Source organism: Leptinotarsa decemlineata, unplaced genomic scaffold, assembly GCF_025532065.1.
Source record: "Leptinotarsa decemlineata unplaced genomic scaffold, Ldec_3_MD MMD2_tig00001064_RagTag_RagTag, whole genome shotgun sequence".
NCBI classification, from domain to species: domain Eukaryota; kingdom Metazoa; phylum Arthropoda; class Insecta; order Coleoptera; family Chrysomelidae; genus Leptinotarsa; species Leptinotarsa decemlineata.
In genome coordinates, this window is record NW_027412558.1 from 14198770 (window position 1) to 14224580 (window position 25811).

Below are 25811 nucleotides of genomic sequence, written 5' to 3' on the forward strand. Positions count from 1 at the left end.
TGCCTGTTGTGAACTTGTCTAACTAATCTTAATGAACTGAAGTCTATGGAATGGTTTTGTTGTGAAATATGATGGGCGACTGCTGATTTTTCAGGTCTTCCATATTTTAAGTGTGCTAAGGAAATGTGAGAGGTGAAATTTTCAGAAAAATCATGCTTTGCGTTTTCCAGAAACGTCTAACCTATCATCGACCGTGTGTCACGCTGTATAGTATGCTATTTGATATTGGTCCGTCATCGTTATTCATAATAATATTATGTGATTTTTCAGGTCTTCCATATTTTAAGTGTGCTATGTGTTCCTAATATCTTACTTTAATAGATCTTTTTGTCTGTCCATAATATTTTGCATGGCAGTCCTTACATTCAATTTCGTAAATTCCTGACTATTCCGAATTCTCGACTTTGTCTTTTGGACTTCCCAAAAGGCTCTGTAGTGTATGACTTGTTTTAAAAACCACCTTCATACCTAGTTCCTTGAAAATCTTTCCAATGTTCCTCGTGTATTGGTGGTATGGAACTGAGATATATTTATCTTGGTTTCGGTCCTTTCTGAAAGTCGAGATTTCGTTCATTCTTAACCTAAACTTCTTCTTCCTTATTATGTCATCTACAATACCCCTCGAGAAACCGTTAGTGGCTGCTATTTCCTGTGTTGTACGTTTGTATCTTGTGAACCTCTCATGTGTTAGAGGGAAAGTCAAAAGACGATGCACTAAAAAATTCAACCTAGCACGGTTGTGCTGTCCACAGTGATGTGAACTGTCAGGAATATACCTCTACGTGCTTGTTTCTTTTCTAAATATATCGTATTCTAACCCTCCATATTGGTTCCTCATTACCAAAATGTCAAGAATGGTAGTTGTCCTTTATTTTCTAACTCATACACATGAATTTTATTGATGGGCATCTATTATTTAAAAAGGAAACAAGATCCTCAATATTCGATTTTTTGGTATCGAATATCGCGAAAATATCATCCACATACCTTAGCCAAATCCTAGGAAAATACTTTGACTCTTCTTTGGTTTCCATTTCGAATCTGCTCATGAACAGGTCTGCCAGGTAGGGGGGCAAGGGGTTACTCCTGGGTTATCGAAACACGTGTCGAGGTGTTAAAAATAACGATTTGGTGTTGGGAAAAAACTCCAGTAATATTCATTACTACACCAAAGGTTCCAAACAGTGTATCACAAGTCTTTATGTATATTGAAATAGAAAAGTTGAAAGCCAAAAGGTTCAAAAAAGAAATGGTCTTAACAGAATTGTATTCGAACGCCGCGACTTTCAAGATGAATTTATCTACTTGTGAATGTGTTTTATAATTTTCTCTCTTGATTTTCAGCTCTATTTCAATTTTATTAATAATTTCATTCCATCTTTGACCAGTTATTTTATATATGGGTTTATACACGTCTGTGCTTTTTCATTCTTTTGGAAAAAGTTTTTCCGGTGTGTCCGATATACAATTTCAGACAAGAATCACAAGTCAAATGTTTCTCTTATGTTTCTATAAAAATATATTTTCATAACTCAGTAAATTTTTGGTAATTTGACTGTTGGATAGGAACTTACCGACAAAAAATGTATACCGATATTGTGATGATGATGATATTTTGTGAACCGAAATTGAATAGCAATTATCACCTTTTGCGGAATCATCTAGTTTTGTACCGCCATTGCCATTCCTGCATAGAGAACGGTATTAGTGGGAGGAGAAGTTGAAATAAACAATCTCGCCATTAACGCACTCAGTTCAAATAAAAGAAAGTGTATGTTCAGGTGGTAACTGTGTGAATTATTATCGAAAAAAGATGATGAAACTTCCTCTCTTCGCCGCTTTGATTTATATCGGCAAAGCGGCAGCCGTTCTTGAAGAAGTTTTTGCGTGGAAAGAGCTTGACTTCGACTGGCCAAACGATGAATTCAAAAATGATTTGGTAAAAAGTGGTGAATATGTTGCAGGAAATAATTTGCCCCTTGGTGTGGACAGATGGAAAGACAAATTATTTGTCACTGTTCCCAGGTAATACTCATATATTATTTGAATATTTACTTGAACACTTTGCAAGATTCGCTTGTTTGAAAATAAAACTTCGATAGCATTTATCTGTCAACTAGTTTGAGAATTGGTCTATGTTCTGTGGAAACATGACTTTTTCAAATACTAATATGTGTAAATAAATTCTAAAAAAGTAGAAGATTCTTACAAAATCAAATTAGCAACCTATTATCTTCAATTATCAAAAATTGTAGAATAGGTAGTTGGAATCATGTTTATACTCATTATAAACCCTTATTCTGATAGTCAATTAAAAATACCAATACCAGAAACTTGATCGAAGAAATATGTAATTTCCACTAAGTTTATTATTTGTTACGACCGATTTCGATTCATAAAACCATTTTCAAGTACCTAGGTAACATTTACATCAGCAAGTCAAGACAAGATACCCGTAATAGGTACATGTAATATCAAATGTTACCCGAATACCAATACTACAGTAACTGATTACCTTCTATAATAGAGGGTGTTAATTAAGTATGTACCATAAATTCAACAGACGATTCTTTAGGTAATTTTGAGACAAAATGTTCTTATAAACATGGGTCTGCAAATCCTTCGTTCTCATGTACCTATGTTAAAAAAATTAAAAAAAGTTATTCGTAAATATCTTAAATATCCTTTACCTAATTTGGCAATGGTATTTATAACAATAAGGAGTTAATTTAGCCCGAATGTGATTCAATTTATTAAGTATACGAGCGGGATTTGAACGAATATTTTTGACTTAAAAATATACGCCACTGACTTTTGTGCAATTTTTATCATTTCTTTGGATCAAGCAATTAGCAATACAACTTTTTTGTCTCTTGATTTTTTTTCGTATCTTGCTTAATTTTTAAGAAAAAAAAGTCGACCTTATTGCATATACCTGGACCTCACAAGGAATAATATGGGGAATTAAATGTTTCTTTTGGAAATTATTATTTTTACAATTTTTCATTACTGATTATGTAACAATAACAACAAATATTAAATAACATTAATATCTAGACTAATGAATTGCACTAAATTAAGTGTTGGAAATGGCCTCCTTCGGCTTCAATACAACCGTCTAGCCGCCGCATCATTGAATTTCGCACTCTTCTGAAAATATGTCACATGAATTAATGATTTTATTCCGTAAATCCTCTTCACTTTGAATAGCAGTTTTGTATACCAACGCTTATAAATTCAGCTTATAAAGTTGACAACAACTGTCAAGTTGTTTATTAAATGCTGCAATCGTTCCCCAAGGCAACCCTTGATTATTATTTATGGCTTTTATCTAACAAGGTATATTTCCAGTTTTCGATACAGATCAATGATTTCGTTAATGTCATATATTCATCTCATATATTCACGACTTCTCTTTTTCCAACATGTTGTATTTAGAATCCGTTAGTATATCTTGGTTCATTAGTCTGGGTCACAAGATCCTTTTTTTTTTAACTTCTGTCCAAGGGCACCGAAATTTATGATCCAGGGCTCATTCTATTCGGAATTAACTCTAGCAACTTTTTGAAAAATTACAAAAGGGGGTCAAAATAATTGCAACAGTTGTAAACAATTTAGTAAAAAAAAAGGTTTGGTTCGAAAAAAGATCTTCAAAGAGGAGGAAAACTCCTGAAAAAAAAGATTCTCACCTCCCGGAACTCTATCACCAATATTTATAATTTTAATTTAGAGGCGAAAATAGCGCTAAAAGCGGGCGATGCGCGTCCCGCACGCGCTGACCGATACGGACCTTTGAACAATGAAAATTATTTCAACTCATTGAATATTATTTATAAGAAAAAAAAAATATATATATATATATATATATATATATATATATATATATATACATTTTGTTTTATGAGAAAGAGAGGACATTGGTAGATCAAGATCTTCAGATGATGGGGTGCTGCAGGTTTTTCCGGGTTTTCCTGCAGCTGAAAAGGCAAATGCGCCACTAGAATCGATAGATAAGTACTTCTTGATGATTCCCATGTTGATTTCAATTTAAGAGCCACCGGTAGACAGCTGTTTCAGCCTATTGAGCATCGTCAGTACCGGGCAGGCGGTCCTCGATTGAAGACAAAATGAGAAAAATCAAAAAAGTACTTGATAAAAATAGCTGCGTAAACGCAAGCGAAACATAAGTGGAACCACCTATTGGTGTGACACCCAAGTCAACTTGCCAAGTTTTTATGTCAGTGTTGGTGGTTGGTTGGTCTATTTATTATATATATATATATATATATATATATATATATGATAAATTCAAAAAGAAAGGAAAAACGTTAGGAATCATGAAAAACTATTTGGAAAACTTAGAACATATTCACCTGTCCATAAATTTTAATAGAAGGCTCGATAATAATTTCCGGTGCCACAATTTATACAGGCTTTTCTCTAGAAAAATGGAATGAAATTCACGAGAAGAAGCCACGTATTGATAGAAGAAAATAAAATATTACATATAACCTATCAAACAAAAAATAATTACTTAGCTAAACTTACCAAAATTATTGAATTTTTCAAAAATTTCAATCTCATTTCAGATAATTTTACGTTTGATTAGTATGAATTGTGAATAAACAAAGGGGCTTTTCGAATAAGAGATCATGTTTCCTTCAACAATCCAATAAAAGGTGATAAAAAGTATAATAGTTATTAGGATTTCATAATTGAGTTCATAAACATTCTCTGTACAATGATGCTCTGAAATCTCAAGGTTGTCTGTCGCAAAAAATATATGATTAACGCACTTTCTCTTCTGCCAATCAATTGGAAAACAAGCGTTATACCTACTTTGTATTTATACTTCATTCAGTTTAACTGCACCATTGACTCGTAATGGGATTTGCTCCAGAATTTAAAACGTATATAATACCTACCAAACTATTTTTGTGATCCATAGTGAGAGTTCACTTAAGGCTGCTCCTAATATTGAATCCGTATTTCTCCCGACCCGATGTGGGACGACCATCGGACGACATCGGAAGAAAAACAAACACTTAAGTCACTTAAGTTTTAAAGTAGGTGCCTTCATTGGAAAGGGTAGTCCGATACGACAATAAACGATCACTGCCGATTACGGACCGACGAGTATCCAAATCAAAAGTATTTGTTTTTAGTCCGATCTTTCATTTCGACGGAGTGGTATAATAATGAATAATAAAATTGATAAAGAGTTTTTGATAATTCTTGTGGGAGATGAGCCTCGCTTGTGGGACCAGCGAAACAAGGATTATCATAATAGTGATATTAGGCCTAAAATATGGAAGGTTATTGGGGACCAATTTTACTGGTAAAAGGGCTGATGCATGCTCTGAAGTTAGACTGGCCAGTTATGTCAAGAATATAGTTAAACGTTTCCATAGTCATACGATGGTAGGCCTTAAATTTATCCGGGGAGTTTCTTATAAGTAGGGTAGTTTTGAAAAATTCCCCTTCAGATTTATCTTCATTGAACTGATGCACCCATACCTTTTCCTACGTCTCCTATTAAGGAGAACATTTTTTCTTGTATAAGCCACTACAAAAAATCATCTTCAGAGTCACTCATAATTACCCCCAAAACACAATTTTAACTGTTAACCTATCGGGTCGAACTGAGTCCAGTGAAGGCAGTTACAACGGACTGCATCGGATCGCGGGGCGTCCGATGGTCGTCCCACGTCGGGTCGGGAGAAATACGGATTCAAAACTACAGAATATTCATAGAATTTGCAACGATGGATATGTGTCTCCATCTTTGACTTTCTCCAAATTTGACCAATAGTGAAGCGAGAATTAGGATTCCAATGCAGCACACTCTTGAAAGCATATCCTGGACAACTGTCAAATTGACAAATTCGATATTTCAGAAGTAAATTTATATATATATATATATATATATATATATATATATATATATATATATATATATATATATATACATATTACTATAATAATACCACCAGAGCAAGACGATATTTGTCGTGGAGTTTTCAGCTCCTGGCGAGACGAGTATCGTCCGAAAATAGGAGGAGCAACGGATAAAAAATAGAGATTTTCTCTTCGAACTCCGCAGACTCTATCCAGATGACTCTGTCAAGATGGTTGTTCTGATTATTGGAGTCCTTGGTGGAATGATGCCCTCTCTACTCTCGAATCTTAAAATCATACCGGCCTGCCGCACTAAGGAAAAAATCTTAGCCAGACAGATGCAGAAGGCTGTCATTCTTGGCTCACTGGGCTTGCTCAAGGCACATATTCTCGGACCCAATGATCACTTACCCCACGGTGTGGGGAGTGGTCGTTGGTTGATAATGCTGGCCAAGTCTCCCGAATGTATCTGGGCTTCGGGGGATAGGGCCTGACCAGCGCATACTTCGGTAAAATAAAATAATAATACGAAAGAGGGGAATGAGAAGTGCTAAATTCACTGGAACTATTCGTTCCCCACCCTCAGGCTCATACAAGCAAATAAGCCTGATGTATTTCACTAGTTCGGACCAGTGTCTAATATATAAAATGATTTGAAATCCTCGAGACAACTAAAAAAAAGAGAAGAATTAAAAATAAATAGCTGTAAATAACAATTATATTAAGCCAAAAAGACCTGAAATGAAGTAATAGTGTAATAAAATACAAGTGAAAATAAAACAATTGAACAAAAATTAAAAATAAAGAAATACAAAATGAAAATAAAGATAAAAATAATAGAATTAAGAGATTTCAAGCCAAGTTAGTTCACGACGTTTCGATTGTTAGTATCCACAATCGTCTTCGGGTGATGACTGGACTGATTCCTCCGAGAGATGACTATTTATGGGTCGTTCGAGTACTTTCACTTATCCCCGCTTTCCATTTTTTCCGCTTCGTTGATTCCGTGGGAGATGACCGTTTGGCGGGAGTTGGCCATTTTTCGCTTGATGATGGGTTTTCATATGTTGCGTATTTCTACGCTGGCTTGGCTGAATACGTTGTTGGACAACATGTATGCGGCTTCCTTGAAATGTTTCTCTCTGTGTAAGATCTCAGCTTGGGACCACTCGATGTTGTGTTGATGGGTCTGCTATTCCTGATTTGCTGGTTTCCTCTCGCTGTGTGTGTTTTTTGTGCTTGACAATGCGAACATTCAATGGCCTCTTAATTTCACCAATATAGGATTTTCCGTACTCACAAGGTATCCGGTAAATGCAATTCTTGGAATCGCAGTCCGCGTTTGGTGGCTTGGTTTTCGTGAGGCTGCTACGGATGGTGTTACCGGATCTGAAGCAGGTTCTGATGTTGTACTTGGAACAAATTCTGTTTAACCTCTCCGATAATCCTCTGATGTAGGGAAGTGCAAACACTGGTTGTGACGGCTTCTCTTCCTTGCTAGGCTCCTACTGTCTTTTAGCCAAAATCTTTTCTACCATCGCTCTGGAGTAGCCATTCCGTTGAAGATCATTTTTGATGATGTCTAGTTCCTTTTCGAAACCTTCCTTCGTGTTACAGAGCCCGAAAGCACGGTCTAATAGAGTCTTGATGATTCTTCTTTTAGTTGATTGATGGTGGTTGGATTCGTGGTTCAGATACTGTCCCGTGTGAGTGGGTTTTTGGTATACAGATGTTTCCCACCTAGTGTCGGTCTTCTTCACCAAAACGTCTAAGAATGGCAATTCGTTGTGGATTTCCTTCTCCATTATGGAAGTGATGGAAGGTCTCACGCTGTTAATGTGTTTCAGGAAGGCGTCTAGTTCAGTATTCACATGGTTCCATATTATGAAGGTGTCGTCAGCAAATCTCAACCAGACTCGAGGTTTCTTGTGGGCTTCTTCAATGGCCAAAGTTTCAAACCACTCCATATATATATTGGCTATGACTGGTGAAAGTGGCGATCCCATTGGCAGTCCCTCATCTTGTGTAAAGAATTCGTCCTTCAGTTGGAAATAACAGTTTCGTACACAGCATCCTAGTAATTCCATAATTACTTCCTTAGGTAGATTCGTTCTCTCTTTCAGGTTCCCGTCTTCGGATAGCTTTCTCTGTATGATTTAGAGTGCTTCTTCGACCGGAACGTTGGTGTAAAGGGTTTCTAAGTCGAAAGTAATTAATTGATTTTCCTATGTGACTTCAATTGACCATAGTAGTTCTACAAAATGCCTTGAATTCTTCACAAAAGACGATGTTTTTCCTTGTAATGGTTGTATTATGGGAAGTAAAAATCTAGATAAGTTTTGAGTAGCCGAATCTCTGGAGCTGATGATCGGTCTAAGTGGAACGTCTTTCTTGTGGATTTTGGATAGTCCATACAAGTGAGGAGGCTTACTGTGGTGCGGTGTTAGCCATGATCTTTCCATGTCCGAAAAATAGACTTGGTGTTTTTTCAAAATCTGGTACAACTTCCCTCCAATTGATGCAGTAGGTTCCCGTAAGATCTTTGTGCATCGTCCCTTCTGAAGAATCTCTTCGATCTTCTGTTCGTAGAGAACAGTATCCATCACCACAGTAGCGTTTCCTTCATCTGCAGGTAGGATCTTGATGGTGTTGTCTCTACGTAGGCCGTTCAGAGCTCTACGTTCTTCATTGCTAATGTTAGATGTTGGAACTGGTTCTCGATCCAGCTGTTCTCTGATTTTCCATCTGAATTATTCTGCTTCGGTCTGGTCAATAAGGGAACTGGTGGATTCCACTGCAGTAATTATCTCCAAAGTGGTCACAGATATTGGCGCAATGGCGAAATTTAGGCCTTTCCACAACAAGGATTCCTCTATTCCCGTGAGCGGGCGGGAACTCATGTTGATGACGTTGACGACTTCATAGTTGTCCTGTTTTCGGTCTGTATTTGGGCATTGTTTCCTCACTAACTTCCCCCACTTTCTGTTGTGGGTAGTCTCCATGTCTTGGCGGATCTTCAAGCACGTGCTTTCAATCTTGGCAAAGATTGGTCCATGATCATCTTCCAATGTCTTATTTCTTCATAGAGACAAGAAAGAATACAATATATACAATCCACCCACGTACCTATCAAAAGGCAGAATTCAATTTCTTTTCTTGTCACAGATGACTCAATCTGAAGTTGCTCTTCCATTCAACCTCGAGAGAAAAAAATAAATAAAAAATATTGTACATGCACAACATATGTAAATCCTAGATATATTTAGTGCCAAATGCACCAGAATCATTTCCGTTAGTACTACCAACATTATAAAAAAACTAACGAAAATCAAACTGATAGAAATGTTCATTTACATCAAAATTATTTCATTGACAGAAGAGTTGAGGCAATTTGTGTTCCAGTAAGTAAATATTCAGTTTATTTCTATAATCTAGCGCGGAAAGTGATTTTATAAGAAAAGGATCCACGAAATAAAGTAGTTCTATGGCGGGGTGTAGTTAGTTGATATCTGAATTTCAGATTCAAATTATGGATGTCTGTTCTATATCTTATTTCATAATTGTATCTCGATTATTTTTGGAAATACAAATTGATTCCGCTTCGCGAATGGTGAAAACATGATTGCCAATGAATAACAAATTCGAAAAAATTTCAGAGGTTTACTTGATTCATAATGGTTCTGATAGCATATACTTTGTAATACAAAAAAATCGCCAATATAATTATGTCTTTACAGATGGAAAAGCGGGGTTGCAGCTTCCCTAAACTACATTCCACTCAACTCAACTGACAAATCACCAAAGCTTGTACCGTATCCAGACTGGAAAGCCAACATCTTACCAAAGAAGGGGGAGACTCCTGAAGAAAACCACATTGTTTCGACATTTAGGTTGAAAGTGGATTCTTGCGACAGACTGTGGGTTATGGAAACCGGCTTGGCCGACATCCTTGGAGAACCTTCTCAGATTTCGCCTCCTGCTATAGTTATTTTCGATCTAAAAACTGATAAAGTTATACGACGCTACAATTTGAAAGGAACTGACATCAAGGGAGATGATTCCTTTTTCGCCAATATTGTGAGTACAAAAACTTGAACATTGTTTCACTTCGCAACCCTAACCTTGTTTCCACCCAGTTGCAGAAATGATACTGTATTAACCCTGTAGCGGTAGTTAAAATAATCTCGATTACTTCCCTGTTTTTATTTATGTCTCAACATTCATTCAAGTTTCGATACCAATACTTGTGATGCACTGTTTGGAACCTTTGGTGTACTAATAAATATTACTGGAGTTCAAACCTAACACCAAACCGTTATTTTTAACATCTCGACAGGTGTTTCAATCACCAAGTGATTAATCATCTCCTTGAAGATGATCACTTGGTGATTGAAACACCTGTCGAGGTGTTGAAAATAACGGTTTGGTGTTGGGATTAAACTCCAGAATTATTCAATACCAATAATTACGAATTCTTCCATTCTTCCAAATTGTAATAGTCCATTCATAATGGCGAAATTTTAACACTGTATACAACATAGCAGCTCATAGTTTGGTGCAGCTGCTGTTACGCGCTACTGTCGAAAATCGGCAGATGTGCTTCAAATCCTAGAGCGAGTAATAAACCGATATCTATTTATTTATTTACATATATACATATATTCACGGGCAAGCCCAATTCAGATATAAGTAGTACAGTGCTATGTAGTACATGATGCAATACAGTGAATTAAGAGAGTATCAGATGGCTAGGTGAAGAATATGGTTTTTAAAGCGGAAACTGATATACCTATTAGAGATTTAAAGAGTTAGCCAATCGAAGAGTTCTGGGCATAAAGCTGTTGTATGAATAATTGAATCTGTGAAAAGAAAAATAAAACGTTTGCATCTGTCTAGTTGAACGCCTGGGGACATGTAAAGATATTTTGGAGAAGCTCCGAGCTGATACTCAGTCCGTTGATAATTTTGAATAGAAGTATTAAATCTCTATGTTTTCTGCGAGCCTCAAGAAAAGGTATGTTCAAAATGCACTCCAATGCAGTATAATCATAGTATACACGCATCTTGAAGGCAATATATCGCAGTAAATTGGGCTGTATGGCCTCGAGTTCATCTTTCTGTGTAACGTAATGAGGGGACCAAACTGTGGAACAATAATCGAGATCAGATCTAACCAGGGGAAAATAAAGAGATTTAATAACAGTGATGTTGGTGAAATTACAGGTGGTTCTCTTTATGAAGCTCAGCATCTTCACAGATTTTTGAATTACAGGAAAAGTGTGATTTATAGCTAAGTGTGGAGTCTAGTATCTCACCTAGATCTTTGGTTTCAATAGCAGAATGTAAGATTCAATTATTTATACTATATTCGAAGGTGATTGGGTGATGTGTTCGATGAAAGCGAAGAATTTGGCATTTAAACACATACCGTTTTGCGAACACCAGTTAGATAGGCAATCTATATAGTTTTGTAGACACAATGTATCAGCTTCACTTTTAATTATTTCAAAACATTTTAAATCGTCGGCAAATAGTAAAGCTTCGGTTTCATGGAAACAGCTGATTAGATCGTTGATAAAAAGGTTAAACAATAGTGGTCCCAAATGTGAACATTGTGGAATACTCGATGTAACTGCGATGGTATGAGAATAGTAATGAATAATTGTAACAATTTGCGTTCTTTTTGTAAGGTACCTCTTGAGCCACTGCAATATTTTCCCATCAACACCATATAAACAGAGTTTATGGGCCAATAGCTCATGATTAACTTTGTCAAAAACTTTGAAGAAATCAGTGTACACAGAGTCAACTTGCAAACCCTTAGACAGATCATCAGACAAAAAATCAACGCAGGTAATTATACCCAGTTCAGGTGACTTTTTGGTTGTAAATCCGAATTGTTGGGTCCCTATAATTCGGGAGCAGTCATAAGTAAGTAAATAAAAAATTATGCTCTCAAAAGCTGTAGGGATTGGGCTAAGAATAGAAATGGGACGATAATTACACACGTCGGATTTTCGGCCTGATTTATATATTGGGATGACATATGAAGTTTTCCAATAGTCCGGGAATTTGACAGATGATAGGGAATTATTAAATATATAGAAAAGTGGTCGAGCTAAAATGAAGCTAAATGATTTAAAAAAAGTTGGAGGAATTCCATCAGGACCAGTTTGAACAGTTTTTCGTAGATTTTAGAGATTTCAATGTGATAATTGGACACATTAAGCATGGATGTAATATTGGTATCATGAGGATGTAAAGATTTACTTGTATAGACGAAAGAAAATTGATTAGCAAAAAGGTTGGCAATATCGATCCCATTGGTAGCAGTACGATTATCAAAAGTCATTGTATTAGGTATAGTGTTATTTTCCCTCTTGCTGCTACAAATTTCCAAAAGCATTTAACATTATTAATAATAGAATGTTCACTGCGTTGAATGTAATCTGTATAACATTATCTTGCTAAAGATTTACATCTAAGTCTTAAATTGCTAAATGCTGCGTAGCTTTTTGAACACCTTGCGCTCTTGAAAACCTTGTGAGCTGATTTCTCCTCATTAATTAGTTTCTTCAGCTCGGGGGAGCTCATGGAAATCTCAATTCACAGATTTTTTTTGAGGAACGAATTGACCAATGATAGAATAAAGAATGTCGTAAAATGTTGAAATCATATCAGAAAGCTTCTTTCCATGTAATGCACCATCCCAATCGATTTCTTCAAGGGACGAGTTTATCGATGCATTGTCAGCGAGAAGGAAGTCATAGTAATACTTCTCACCAGATGAATAACCGTTTGAAATCCTGAGTGGCAAATTATATTCAAGCGGAGGATGATAGGAGCCTTCAGGAATTAAGATATTGACAGCCTTCAGTACCGTAATATCTACTGGTGATAAGATGAGATCAAGAGTAACTTCTCTATCGTTAATTATTTCATTGGACTGAAAAAGATTGAGAAAAGCACACATGTTGGATATCGTTTCAATAGAATCTATCTCAGATTCAGTAGAAGCAGAGGAGAAGCAACAGAGCAATAATCCTCCACATCCCATAATGCTGATGGAAAATTAAAATCGACAATAAATCGACTATATTGCTCGTTCAAGGTAATTAGCGGATCAAAATAAGATTGGTATAAAGTTGGTGAAGATTTAGATGGGAAATATACCATACCAATTATAGAATAGAGAACAAACAATTGTTCGATCGAAAGATCAGACTGAATTAGATAGACAGGAAATGATTTTTTGATAGCTATTAGTACACCACCCACTCGACAATGTTAATTTGGTATAAGCATAATAATTTCATGAGCGTTTTAAGACCGACGCTAAACGATCACTTGTTACCGAGTGCTTGGTAGCTAGAGATATTCTTCTGTCGCAGGGCTTTGTTAAAATCGAATGACCAGGTCCCGCGTAGGCATTTGAAGCAAGGTAGTTTGAAGCTGCATAAGGGAGTGCATACCGCATAAACGTTGACCGTCCTAGCTTTGCCTTGAGATGTCAAAACTACTTCAATTTTTTTCCAAAATGTCACTTCAGCTTGTGTATATTTAACTTAATTTCGATCTTTCGTACATATCGCCCCTTTTTTAATCAATTCTTGAACAATTTTCTGGAATAAATTTTCATTTCCCATCTGTCTCTCATGCCTTTCTATTCATAACCTCTTTCTCATACATTCAGAATCTCATGCATTATATATGAATGTATAACATTTTTTTAATAAATTTCCTAACAGGATTAATGTATTTTTTAACAAATGATTATTTTTATCAAAAAAATGTTTCTATGAAGTTTACTAACCCCCAACGTTTTGGTGGAGTTATGAAAAATTTATTACTCTAGATTACTTTTATGGTATCTACATATTATATTTGTGTATGTATGTATGTAGGAATGTGTATCCTTCTACAAAACGAATAACTCGATTGTTATGAAAATACTTCAATTCACGTTTGTGTATGAAATTTGGAATCATTGAAAAATGGTTTTTATTGTTTTTTTTCTTTTAACATATCATCATTTTTGTTATTTATGTCATTGATTTATATATTTTTAAAATAATGTATGTATATTAGGATGTCCTAAAGAAATCAATAAATATTATTATTATTATTAATATAAAGAGATTAATATTTTGAATAATAACTTTCAATTTCTCCTTTCTCTTCCTTTCGAATTTGTTTCTTCAATGCCACTATTTCTTTGAAAGTTTTTTATTTTGATTTAATGGAGTTGAAATTCAAATATATTTTGTTGGTATAAAGTTGGTGAAGATTTAGATGGGGAAATATACCATACCAATTATAGAATTGTTACTGAAGAGATATGTATAATGTTGTATAATTCATATGTGTCTCAATTATAGAGTTGTTGATTTTGATTAATAGGTATATGATGATATGAAAAAATAATAATTACAAATTTCAATATCTCTCATCAAAATTGACCGAAGTGTTTTAGAAATCCGATAATTTAAAATATTGATAAAAATTATTTTGAAGGTTGTTGATGTTACCAAGGACACATGCGACAAAGCGTTCGCCTACGTTCCTGATTTGGGCGGATATGGATTAGTTGTTTATTCTTTCGCCGACAATAATTCATGGAGAATCAAACACAACTATTTCTATTTCGATCCCCTTCATGGAGACTTGACTGTTGGAGGAGTCAACTTCCAATGGACCGATGGAGTATTCGGCTTAGCTCTGGGACCACCTAACGAAAATGGGTGAGAAAAATATCTAATCCATAATCTAATATATTAAACAAAGTCGCAAAATCGTGTTGGGTGAGAAAAGATTGAACAAATTGAAGACATTCGATTTGTTAGGTTATGATAGTTGTCATGACATTTTTGTGATTATGCGCGTATGAATGAATATTTTGTCATAATAGAAGCAAAGTCAGCAATGTCCATCACAGTATTACTCACAATTCCGTGAGCGACAAGATCGAATCTTGCACAACGAAGCCGTAATGCAATAAGACTGAGGAATATTGGGAACCCACTGCTGATGAAGAAAAAGTCGCACTAGAGGATCGCCATGTTCAGTGTTACCACATTCACTGTTTTGCATTAGATCTCCTATTTTGGCTTTTGATCTACTGTTTGAGAGTTTAAATCTACGGATGACTCGGTTTACTTTTTATAATAATCATCAAATGACTAATACCGGATTTATGCTACACTATATGAACCAAGAGTTCGGCCATAACAAATGAACGAAAGCGTTAATGGAAACTCGACTAAGAACTATGTCTATAAAGTTGGCCAACATTTAATTGATGACTGAGAGTTTAAGTAGAAACAAAAGTGAGCTTGGGCCAAATTGAAATATTTACAGCTGTTATTGACCAGAGAAAAAGTTTCAAATTTGTATTTATTTGAATAATTTCAAAAATGAATGAAAAAGTGTTCAACATTTTTTTGTTTATATGATATTATTGTCGGTAGTATAGTAAATATATCAAAAAAAGAATAATTATGGTTATGTTAACATGTGCATGAACCAGGTATAGTTTTAATTACTAGTTATTTGTCAGTTACTAGTTATAGTCAGTTGTCGAGAGGTCTCGGGGGGTATGGTGGGTGGGTAGATCTTCGACGCTGAATTCCCTTAAAATTCCGCACGGTGATTTGTGAAACTTGTGGACGAGCGTTGTCGTTGAGCTGGATTGGACCTCTCCTGTTGACCACTGCCTGCTTCAACTGACGCAATTTTCGGTACATTTCACCAATTTTCTCTCAGTGATGGTTTAGCACTGTTGCAGAAAATTATAGTGAATCACACCAGTCGCTGACCACCATGTAGTAATTATGGTCTCTTTTGGTGGGTTTTTCGCCTTTGAGAAGTACCTGGGTGACTCATCGATGTCCAACCACTGCACTGAACGTCTCTTGTTGTCATAGAGAATCCACTTTTCATCACGTGACGATCGGATCCAAAAAAGGATCGTTTCGGTTGCGCAAATGCAAAGAAGAACAGACCTCGAAGCGTGACAATTTCTGTCGATCACTAAATTGTAGGGCACCCACTTTACGAGCTTTTTCACCTTTCCAATACGTTTTAAACTATCAAAAACCACATGGGAACTGGCGCCATTCCATATGCACCGTTTGTGATGGATCAGTCTCCACCAGGGTTCTCAAATCCTCGTTCTGGTTTACTGTAGTTATTAAAGAAAATGTGGATTCATTTTAGGTTTTCGAACTATAATCAAGTTAACACTTTATTATGAGAATTTCACAGTTTACAAAACCGCAAACAATCGCAACACATTAGCTTTCTCAAGCTTTTCCATATTTTTATTACTAATTAGGACATCGAAAAAAATATATATTGCAACGAATTAAAGAGTTAACTGTCTTAATCAAATTTATTTTCAACAATATTTCACTATCACAAATAATTTATATACAACACCTAGTAACTAACGCTTAATTTATCTTCACAGTTAGATTTCTTTCTTTAAATGCACGATTCACTTTCTGGCCGACTGCCTGGCCGACTAGAAGTGACGCCTTTTTATATCGTCAACAAACGCTCCGGATCTCTCTAGGGATTTCGGCACTGGCCTGGATTATTCAAGGTGGCTTATCGAGTGCATTCCCCATGAGTCATACATTTGCTTGCTGAGATATCGGTCAGGGCCAGCTTCAGATTCATTACATTGCCCCTTCTTAAAGACGTTTCGCCCCGAAATGTCATCCTTGGCGTGTGTTGATACTGCAGGATTCCCCATATCTGCACTGTGAAGTTCGATGGAAGTAACACTCCACAGTCTTCATGCTCGGTCGTGGAAGATGGTTACCGCACACTAAAATCTGGATGCCGCTAGATCTGAAGATCGTTTCCAAAATGCTTCTCACAATTCTCTAGTCCAGCCTGTCGAGCCCAAAGGCCAATGTCGGGATTGCCAAGTCCACGAGATTCTGGTCGAGCATCGTCGCCACAGCGATACCCTTGGACAATTGGAGATCCTCTGCCATGCAGTGAGCTAGTGCGTAATCAACTGGAACCTTGAAAAAGTCTCGTGGCTCTTCTCGAGTTACCCCATGTACGACCTTCTGTCCGTTCGAGTATAAGGACATGAATTGCTGGAACGTCATTCCATCCTCTGGTGGTCTGAGGGCGCGAACTTGGTAGTGATTTCCAGCATAAGGAGCCAATCTATTAAAATGAACGACCTCAGACTTTCCTCGAGGTGTCTTATGGATTCGGTAAACGAGGTCATTAATCTTTTTCATGATTTTGTACGGACCTTCCCACGAGTTCCGCAACTTCGGTGATAAACCACAGCGTCCCTTAGGGTTGTACAGCCAAACTAGGTCACCAGTTTCGAATTATCCAGCATTCGCCTTGATGTCATAGGACGTCTTCATCCTATCGCTGGCACTCCGGATGTTCAGACGGACCCGTTCATGGATGTCGTCCATTCTCTGCCGAAGCTTACTGACATAGTCTTCTCCCGCAGTGTCTTGTTCTGGCGGCGTCCCAAATTTCAGGTCGCAAGGAAGCCGCAACTCTCGTCCCATTATAATACTGGCAGGGGTTTGACCGGTTGCCTCGTGCACTGCCGAACGATAAGCCAGCAGGATCAGGTGGAGGTATTGGTCCCAGTCTCTTTGATGGTCAGAGACTACCTTGGACAAGTGGCGGTTTATGTTCTTATTCATTCGTTCCATCATTCCATCGTACTGTGGATCTAAGGCTGTGGTTCTAGTCTTTCGAATGTCCAACAGTTTACATATTTCTTGGAACAGGTAGGACGAAAAATGTCTGCCCTAGTCCGAATGCAGCTCCAATGGGACACCGAATCGACATATCCATTCCTTTACCATGATGTCAGCGACGGTAAAGGCTTCCTGGTTGGGCATTGCATAGACTTCTGCCCACTTGCTGAAGTATTCCATGGCTACTAGGATGTATTCATTCCCATGGTCGGACTCTGGGAACGGGCCGGCGATGTCGATGGCGATTCTCTCAAAAGGACTACCCACGTTATACTGGCGCATTGGAGCTTTTGGTCGTAACCGAGGTCCGTTACTGGCAGCACATACAGCACATTTTCTGCAACAGTCCTTGACATCGGCTTGATAATTAACCCAGTAAAACCGTTGTCTTACTTTCTGGAGGGTCTTCGTTACTCCCAGATGTCCTCCAGTGACTCCGTCATGAATTTCTCTGAGCACCTCCCGTCGTCTGCTCCTGGGTACCACTGTCTGGCGCCTTTCTTCTGCACCGTCTTCAGACTCCAACACCCGCTTCAGAACCCCGTTTTCCAAGGTGAGGGAGTTCCATTGTGCCCAGTAGGAGTTAACCGCTGGTGAATAACCTGCTACCTCCTGCCACGATGGTCTTTAGTTACTTTTCTTCCATCCGATGACTAAACCAAGATCTGGGTCTTCCTCTTGATCTTCCTTGATCTTATTATCCTCCCAGTTGTTGTCTAGAGCTCTAGTTCTACAAATGACTGCTTCCTTCACCTCAGCTCGTCGGCAATGTGAGCAGTCATCGGGGCATGGTCTCCGCGACAGGCATCTGCGTTTTTTACGGGGGCTTGCTGGATACAGGCTGACGATTGCACCTTCTCATGGAACCTCTCTAGTTTTCTTGATTTGGTGTTGGTTCTTTGAATGCTTGGACATTTGCTACGTACATGTCCAGTTTTCACACGGTTCCAGTATCTTATTTGTTTTCTTTCAGACAAAACTCCTTTTATCACCTTTCTAATGGTGGCCTCAATATCAACAAAACCGTGTTCATCTTCCTCCATAGTTTGAACTTTGCTCTGGCCCTTGCAGGATTGTTTTACAGTCTCAAACTCCAGAGCTCTTGCCAGTGCATCCACGAGATGTTTGGGACGAGCTAGCGTCAAGGCCTGCCTCGTTTCTTTGTCGCAAAGTCAATCCAAGAATGCCTGAACTGCTAACCGCTCCATTACATTTTCCGGTGTAGCAGGATATGCCAGACGAACCAATCGAGCAATGTCGGCTTCAAATTCCTGTAGGGATTCTCCTGATTTCTGACAGCGGTTCTTCAGCTCAAGATGCTTTACAAGTTGGTCATAGTCTTCCTGTTCCTGGGCCGTGAGGGTTTGCAAAATATTCGTTGCTTCTCCACGCAACGCCAATGTTGATGCTACCGCCTTTTCTCCTGCATTCCATCCATTCGCTCTGGCCGCAGCTTCAAATTGTCGGCGGTAATTTGCCCAAACAGTTTTTCCGTCGAACTGGGGCGGCTTCATGGAGAGCTTTCCTGGTTCAGAACTGGCTTTGAATTCTTCCAGTTCCGGAATGGAGTTTTCGGAAACATTTTCTGTGGTGTGGGCAGAATTAATGATTTGGTTTTGCAACTTGTTAATTGTTTTCTTCATCTTGCTGATTTCTGCCTCGAATCCGCCTTTGATTTCATTGCCTAACTTTTTTTCCATTTTCTTCATTTCTGCTCCGATTTCATATTTGATCTCCCTTTTGATGTCCGCTCTGATTTTGTCTATCTCTGTCTCGATGGTTCCTATCCTTTCTTCGAGTAGGCTTGCCACACTACAAAGCTCTTTCTTTAAGCCTTCTGCATTTTCTAGAAGTTCTTCCTTCAAGCTATTCGAATTCTCTAGAAATTTATCTTCCAAACTCTTCGAGTTTTGTTGAAGTTCATCTTTTAAACTCTTCGAATTTTCCAGAAGCTTCTCCTCCAGACTTACCGAATTTTGTTGAAGTTCATCTTTCAGTGATTTGGTGTTCTCCTCGAGTTTGCTCATTATTAAACTCAAATCACCCCCAGAAACTTCGAATAAATATGTTTCCGGATCTTCCACTGATTCAATCATGTTATCCCATAGTCTCTTCTGGAGTACAGATTTCTTTCCGGAAGAATATAGCTCTCTCTCCTCTAATTCTTGCTTCAATTCGGCGACTTTCAAGTCCACTAGACGCACTTTCCTAGAACACATTTTGTCTCTTACTGTCTATTTTCCACAAAACTGAATAGGCCTCTTATTTTAATCGAATCCGAAACATTTATTTATTTTCACAAGTCTATTTTTCGCGAGAAAGGTCTATCAGTTTATGTTTCCGTAGTTCGGTACTGTCCGCTTCGCGAAACACAATGAATCACCAGTCTCTACGCGAACAAATAAGTCAATTTCACCGTAATACAAAGAGTGTCCAGCGCTCACAAATTTATTTTAAAAATCCACTTCTGATCACCAATTGTAACGAATTAAAGAGTTAACTGTCTAATTCAAATTTATTTTTAACAATATTTCACTATCACAACTAATTTATATACAACACTTAGTAACTAACGCTTAATTTATCTTCACAGTAAGATTTCTTTCTTCAAACGCACGATTCACTTTCTAAGTACAGACTGCCTGGCCGACTAGAAGTGGCGCCTTTTTATATCGTCAACGAACGCTCCGGATCTCTCTAGGGATTTCGGCACTGACCTGGCTTATTCGCGGTGGCTTATCGAGTGCATTCCCGATGAGTCATTCGTTTGCTCGTTGAGATATCGGTCAGGGGCGGCTTCAGATTCATTAGAATATAACGCTTGTGAAAGAAGAAAAGCAATTTTGATGTAAAATCCACCTTTTGGGTTGATTTTTTCTTCTTTCCCTACTTCAGTTTCGTTTGTTTCGAAAATAATTAGGATAAAAAACCTTCTAGTTTTTTCATAATACCTAAGACAAGTAAAATAATAAATCAAATGACTGACTGAATATTTGAATCGGACTCTTTTTAAGCAACTTATTTCGAAAACTCCATGCTGAAAATAGATTTAAATATCACACACTTTCGTTTTTATAACAAGAGCCTCCTGAAAATACCTTTTCATCAATAATTTTTGTTACCATGCCTTGAAACATTATATAATTTAACGTACCTACATCGGGAATTCAGCCGAGGAAGAGCATTCATAACAATATACAAACATAGAAATTCAAATTACAAATGAAAGTCTGATTTTGTTTCCTTCCTGTGTATAGAAGAGGACATACACCTCTCTACTTACAAGATATTCTGGTGAAATATTCGTGCCACTTACCAGTGTATCAATGTTTGCAGTAAGCTGTGTAATGTCCGCTGTGAAGTTCCTCTGGATGCCTAAATGCGCCGTACGAAAGCAAAAGCTAAAAAAAACCTAGAGAGAGAGGTTCCTTCATGATTCTACAGTGCATATGGATTATAATGGCAAGGGGCTGTGTTATCTGCTGCATAATTAGTCATGTATAAACATTTTAGTGGTCATTCCTCGGCGACCTTCGATCCGTTCTGAGATTTTCTGGGTGAGGGTCAACCCGCTAACATCGCGGGGGCGTTCCTCACTGCCTCTTCTCGGCAGGAACGCGAGGGCGCGCCTGTCTGAAGGGGAAGCCACTTTGCTACTCTACTCTTAAGGTAGAGGTACTCATGAAATTTAGACATGTAAATAGTTTATTTCAATAAAAATATGTTTGCTTTGCTCTTGCTCTTACGAGGACATTACACAGCATACTGTAGACTTTCGTCAAACAAATAAACAAAAATTTATTAATTTTTTTTTCAGGTTCCGCACAGTATATTTCCACGCACTGGCTAGCACTAACGAATTTTCAGTAAACACACAAGTGTTGAGGAACGAAAGTTTAGCTACAGATCCACACTCATACGAACTTTTCAAGGTAATTTTCAGTACCTATATCTATGGAATAAACGATATAAATTGAGAAACCATGCGATGTCGAGAATAATTTCAAAAGGATTGTACCATAAAAGATCTATATTCAGAGTAATTAATATTAATTTTCCAAATTAGAGTAGTGACATCTGCCAAGGCCGCAAATTTACTTTCTGTCTATATCACAAGATCAATATAAATGTGCAATTTTTTGAGAGATAACTTTCAAATCGTGATGGAATTGGCCAATACTTGTTAAAAATCCATAATGTGTTCAAATAATACCTTATTGAAATATTTTAACTAAAAATGTCTAGTGAAAATTTCACAATAAATTGAAAACTTTCGAATCATCTACAATGATAAATGGAACAGACACTTGCAAGAATTCATAAAAACACTAAATAATTCACCTTTAGATGGAATGGTATATTTGGAGTGGAATTTTGAGTACCTTTCTTTGTTTTTTTTAACAGGCTCATATTAGGATGCGTATATATTTTATATTAAAACAAATGGGCTTGGAATAACAAGCCAAACTGAAAAGTGGAAAATGAATAATAGTTTTTTTTCGTATACTATATTCAAAAATTTCATTATAACAACGATAAAAATTAAATAAAAACAACAATAAAAATTAATTGGCGCTCCGGGCGACTTCATTTGCTTTTTCAGCTGCAGGAAAACCCGGAAAAATCTGCAGCACCACATCATCTGAAGATCTTAATCCAACAATGTCGTCTCTCTTATAAAACAAAATGTAGGGTATCTCCAGAGGCTCCAATAAATTCAATGCATCGCCAGAACACTTCGTGATACGACTATCGTCAAACTTTAACCAATCCGTTTCGTCTTTGACCAAGGCGTAATAATGACCAAATTCAACGTCAGAACCACACTGAACAATGAATGCATGAATATTATAATAATGGTCTGCTAGGTTGAAACGTTCATCTATTCCAAAGAGTTTCTTGCTTCCGTTAGAGGTTGAGTCTTGTTTGAAAATCATCAGTGTTATTACTAGATTGACTGATGCCTCAGCTATACTTGTTTTCTTATAACAGTCAGTTAGTTTGGCGCATGTTTGACAATACAGTCGATCATCACATGTTAAAAATTCCATTTTCAGATGATTTAACAATAAGCTTTGCACGGACTGGTTATTAGTCATTTTTGGAAAAGCTAGATGAAGTTCCAGAAATTCACATAAGTTTTCGGTACTTCTTGAACATTTACCACAAAGTAAACAAGTGAGGATTTTTAAGGCAAACGATTTACAAACACAAGACGAGATGGGCTGTACGGAATCATTCAGTCCAGAGCGGTCAGGAGTATTGATTTTGCTATTGTTTTGCTCAGGAACAGTATTCAACAAGAACCCCAAGAATCCGGAACAATCCTTTTTTGTCCTAACGAATATCTAGTGGACTTCAAAGACTCCAGGAAATCGGTTGGAGGGAAAGATGATACCTTTTTACGAAACTGCAGCTGCATGAACAGGTGTTTGAGTTTGATGAATAAGTAGGAAACATTCCCGTTCTCGTTCATCATTAAAACTTCGTTCTCGAAATTCTTTGTCATGAACAAAACTTGTGAAATGCTATTCATGTAGCAAGTGTTTCCTAAAGAATCCAATCCAATTTTCTTCTCTAGATTTTCAGGACAACTATCTACTGATTAGTAAGGAAGAACATGTTTCACAGAATCTCCATAAGAACAATTTCCCAAGCTGCGATCGATCCTTCCAAGTGAAGAAGGGTTTCGTAGAGGGATCGGTTCGGCTCTTGCTTCATGAAGCTCTTCCACCAAAAGGGAACTAGTTCTAAGAGGACTGCAACTCATATTTGGGGGGCAAGAATGAATGAGTCCGCTGACCGCACTGAAAAAGAAGAAGGTGGATCAATCACTTGTGAATTAACCTTGATAGGAGACTGATGAATATCTACACATCTCGGCTTGTTTCGAAGAGGTTTCAGTTCCGTACTGAAATTAGTGCAATGCATGATCTCATCAAAATTATGTGAAGGAGGAATAGTTCCAAGTACTGAAGCAGCATTGCCATGTTGAATAGCAATACTAATTCTTTCTATCAAAAAAGAGGTAGAACGGTGATTTTTCGTTGCTTGGCCTATTCTCCTTCCAAGCTCATGAACGAATAACAGAGACTCCGGGCCATAAACACCAAAAGTTTCAACCGCTACTGGATGAAACAAGATTTTGGAATTTTTTTCTTTTCAATTTCTCGCCAGACAATGCTGCAGTTCCAGCAGACTTGGAACTTTCGGCTGGATGGGAAGCCGCGACCGTGTCAACGCAAGTGAAGTCCCATACCACAGGTTTACCGTATTTCCATGGCATGAGAGACATACCATCTGGTCGTTTACCATCATCTCGACTGGTACCTAAGGGTTCCAGAATTGCAGGAATATCCGCCGACAACATAGATCGTTTCAATATGTCGTTCACTTGGTGATGAGATGTACGCCCTGCACTTCTCCTGCAACTCAAACCATGTGTACCTTTCTCATCAACTATACTACCGCAAACACAAGTATCAGAAACACAAATAGATGAACCCATCCTAAGTTAAGTCCTACTACTATTCTGAAAGATTCATCGTCTAATAGTGTTCCAAGAGATGCAACAGGTAAAGCATTCAGCCAAGCACCCGATTCCTTGATCATTGCTGCTTTCAGACGAACCTTATCGTATACACTTGTAGATTCCAGAAGTTTATCAGTTATAATGTTCAGAAGAGGTCGGTCCCATACACTTTGTATTTTCTTTTTATCTGTAGAAGGAGCAATATTAGTTGCGACATGCCAAAGTGATTCACCTTCAGAATAAAAAACGTCTTTGATATTGATAAATATGGAAGGAAGGATGGAATCGATAAGATCGGAAACACTATTGACTGATGACAGAAAAGAAAGCTATCAAGTCTCAGAAAATGTAGATGTAGAAAAATGGATCTAGTCAAGGTATGACATAATAAAATCGAGTTGAAACTCACCCTGTATGAATTCCTAGGCATCTGACATTCATTGGAAAACAATCTATTTTAATTTTTATAATTTGATATTATAAACTGCTGAGAACATAATCAGTCATTAAATGGATTTGTCTCTTGAAAATTCTCCGTGTAACCTAAGAAATTTTAGTTTTGTCTATTGAAATCCTTTGAAATAAAACATTAGATAAAGAATTTAACCACAGTCTGGATTCTTCAAAAATTCAGAAAATGAGATTTTTCCTTCTTTTCTTCATACAAGGACAGATAACACTAATGACCTTGTAAACTTCCTAGTTTTTTCAAATTTTTATTCATAATATTCCAAAACTCATTGATAGGGCAACTGATTACCGTCTGTTCTACAAACAGCGCAGAGCCATATTTGATGTTTGTAATATTATGTTTAGGTCCGTAAGTTGTCCAAATGTTTTTCCATATTCTCGAATTAATTTTTTTTAATCAAACTTCAATATTTCTAGCTTGAAGGAAATAAAGGAGAAAATACACAGTCTACCGCCTCAGTTTTCGATGAGAAAACAAACGTCCTATTTCTTACTCAGATTCAGAAAGATGGTGTAGCATGTTGGAACCCGAGGAGAAAACTTGAGCCCGCCAATGTAGGCATAGCGGTTCACCACCAAGAAAACCTCATATTCACCAATGATATTGCCGTAAGTTGTTTTATAACATTCACGAACAACGAAATTGAAATTAAATAACTTCCAGATTGACTCCGATCGAAATCTGTGGATCCTCTCAGACAAGATGCCTGCTTTCGTTTACAAAGGACTGGATCCTCTAGAAATTAACTACAGAATTTTGAAAATTGGCGTAGATGAAGCTATAAATGGAACTCGATGTGTTGCCTAAATTTGAATTGATTTGTGATACTTGCAGTTTTGTAGGAAAATTTGAGATATTTTATAATTTTTAGTCCTCGACCTGTACAAAGATTGGAATAATAATAAAATGTGTTTTTCATTCGTCTGTTTTTCCTCCAGCTGCCTAAATGGCAGGAAAAATAGTTTGGAGAGAATAGTTCAGACTTCTAGGGAAGTGCAGAATGGCCACATATGTTTATTATTTGTTTCATTGAAATTCCAAGTTTAAAATTCGAAATATCGACTTCGATTACAACATTGAGAAACGACAACAGCAATAAAGTTTGTGGTGGGTATATTTCATAAAATTCATTTTTACAGAGCCCTGACGAATAATTTGTTAA

The 25811-nt window shown here is 37.2% G+C and overlaps 2 protein-coding genes across 2 annotated transcripts in view; one reads left to right on the top strand and one right to left on the bottom strand.

The window, feature by feature from the left end:
- The window catches only part of LOC111510234 (ionotropic receptor 75a), a 56356-nt gene extending 51272 nt beyond the window's left edge, over positions 1-5084 (bottom strand). Inside the window, exon 1 of the mRNA XM_074175722.1 lies at positions 4926-5084. Within this exon, the coding sequence (XP_074031823.1) occupies positions 4926-4946 (21 nt within the window). The 5' untranslated portion in view covers positions 4947-5084. The remainder of the gene's footprint in view (positions 1-4925) is intronic.
- Positions 1742-25567, top strand: yellow-c. Its single transcript, XM_074175723.1, has 6 exons — positions 1742-2025; positions 9636-9975; positions 14413-14639; positions 21463-21577; positions 25066-25257; positions 25313-25567. Exons 1-6 carry the CDS (start codon positions 1814-1816, stop codon positions 25454-25456), a joined length of 1230 nt encoding a protein of 409 aa, XP_074031824.1. The 5' UTR covers positions 1742-1813; the 3' UTR covers positions 25457-25567.
- The last annotated feature ends 244 nt before the right edge of the window (positions 25568-25811 follow it).

Bases quoted from the DNA above. Each gene is read 5' to 3' on its own strand.
- yellow-c (XM_074175723.1), top strand. From the start codon at position 1,814: ATGATGAAACTTCCTCTCTTCGCCGCTTTGATTTATATCGGCAAAGCG. The intron at 2,026-9,635 runs GTAATACTCATA...ATGTCTTTACAG, and splicing joins TTATTTGTCACTGTTCCCAG to ATGGAAAAGCGGGGTTGCAG. The intron at 25,258-25,312 runs GTAAGTTGTTTT...AATAACTTCCAG, and splicing joins TATTCACCAATGATATTGCC to ATTGACTCCGATCGAAATCT.